This window comes from Eimeria acervulina, genomic scaffold (genome assembly GCF_000499425.1).
Source record: "Eimeria acervulina Houghton genomic scaffold, Eah_scaff256, whole genome shotgun sequence".
Taxonomy (NCBI): domain Eukaryota; phylum Apicomplexa; class Conoidasida; order Eucoccidiorida; family Eimeriidae; genus Eimeria; species Eimeria acervulina.
This window is the reverse complement of record NW_013549956.1, coordinates 1-1,874: the sequence shown is the minus strand read 5'-3', so window position 1 is coordinate 1,874 and position 1,874 is coordinate 1. Positions and strand designations below refer to the sequence as shown.

The window sequence follows — 1,874 nt, the reverse complement described above, 5'->3', positions numbered from 1 at the left end:
GCAAAAGAAGCAGAACAAATAATAATAAAGTGTAGTTATAAAGAATGCAGCAAAAGAAGAAGAACATATAATAATAAAGTGTAGTTATAAAGAATGCAGCAAAAGAAGAAGAAGATATAATAATAAAGTGTAGTTATAAAGAATGCAGCAAAAGAAGAAGAAGATATAATAATAAAGTGTAGTTATAAAGAATGCAGCAAAAGAAGAAGAAAATATAATAATAAATTGTAATTATAAAGGAGATTATTCGTCTATAACTATTATTATAAACAACAATATTAACCAGCAGAAGCATAAGTAATAAATAATTAAGAAGCAGTAATAAAGAATAATAGAATATTTTATATAATCATATATGGCTGTGTATATAATTATATGCAGATATATACAATTATTTACGTTATATAGTAAATACACAAATAAATAAATAGACAAACAAATAAACAAACAAACCAAACAAAACATCTCTTAAAGACAGAAAAGCAAAGAAAAGAAAATAAACTTTGTACCTGCTCCCTCAAGTCGAGAGGCCGTGTGGAGGCCTGGCGAATTAAATGATGAAGAGGAGACATCATTCTCCGAGTGCATCTAAACAAACACTCCGATATATACTTAGGGTTTAGGGTTTAGGGTTTAGGGTTTGGGGTTTAGGGTTTGGGATTTAGGGCTTATGACTTGAATTTTAACCTTTAGGGTTTGACGGTTAGGGTTTTGTTGTGGAGGGTTTATTGTTTGAGGGGCTTAGGCTTTCATATTTAGGGTTGAGGGTTTAGGGTTTGGGGTTTAGGGTTTAGGGTTTACTCTGCAACAATGTCGTAATTAAGAATAAGGTCCATCGATTCAACCTGCAGCAACGCCAGAACCCCGCTAAACCCTAAACCCTAAACCCTAAACCCTAATCCCTAAACCCTAAACCCTGAATGAGAAACCCAAGGGCGTAAGCCGCCTCAGAAACAGACCCAGCAGCCGCCGCAGCAGCATCAGCAGGAGCAGCAGCAACAGCAGCAGTAGCAGCAGCAATAGAAGCAACAGCAAAGCTCAATAGAAAGGATGAGCATAAAGGAGGAGACAAACAAAGCAGAAAAAGAGTAAATGCCTCACTGGTTGATGCGGCTCCAGTCGAAGAACCCGCTGCATTAATCTGCAAAACTTCGCCCCCACATTGGCAGCTAAGAAAGGGGCGGTCTCCACCTGTGCATACACCCTAAACCCTAAACCCTAAACCCTAAACCCTAATGCAGTTTCAGGTCCCCAAATGCGTGAGGTGTCTTTCTTTGCTGTCTCTAGTGACAAAAGAGACAGCGGCAGTATACTGAGTTTTAGCATATATATATATATATATGTATATATATATTATGCATGCATGCATGCAAAGCATAAAGAGCAATCCATATATAAACGAACAAACAATTAAAAAAGCAATGAAACAAACACAAAAACAAAAGACAAAACAAACAACAGAGACATGCGAATAAGACAAAAAGAGAGAAAAAAGAATAAAAATAAATAAAATAAAATAAAAATAGGAGCAAACAAACATTTGCGATTCACCGCTAAACAAACAAAAAAACTACAAACAGAGCAGACAAACAAACAAACAAACAAACAAACAAACAACAAAGAAAAGAATCAACAGAAACAATTTAAATATATATATATACATATAATATATATCTTCTCTTACTAAGGCAGTGAGAGAGCGAAGAAAAAGGAGGCCCCTGCACACTTTAACTGTCTCCTCGCGGGCTACTGCTGTCTGCGGGTATTCTATGGCAGCGTACAGCAGCCTAAGACAAACAAATAAAATATAATTATAATATAATATAATATAATATAATATAATATAATATAATATAATATAATATAATATAATA

The 1,874-nt window shown here is 34.6% G+C and overlaps 1 protein-coding gene across 1 annotated transcript; it reads right to left on the bottom strand.

Annotated features, from left to right (window-relative positions):
- Window positions 1–797: 797 nt before the first annotated feature.
- On the bottom strand, window positions 798–1,787 carry EAH_00028770 (hypothetical protein; the record flags this gene model as incomplete). The annotated part of the gene is made up of 3 exons (XM_013396271.1): window positions 798–845; window positions 1,102–1,191; window positions 1,685–1,787. Coding segments are annotated over 3 exons (241 nt in total), but the record flags the coding sequence as incomplete, so codon positions are not given.
- Window positions 1,788–1,874: the final 87 nt, after the last annotated feature.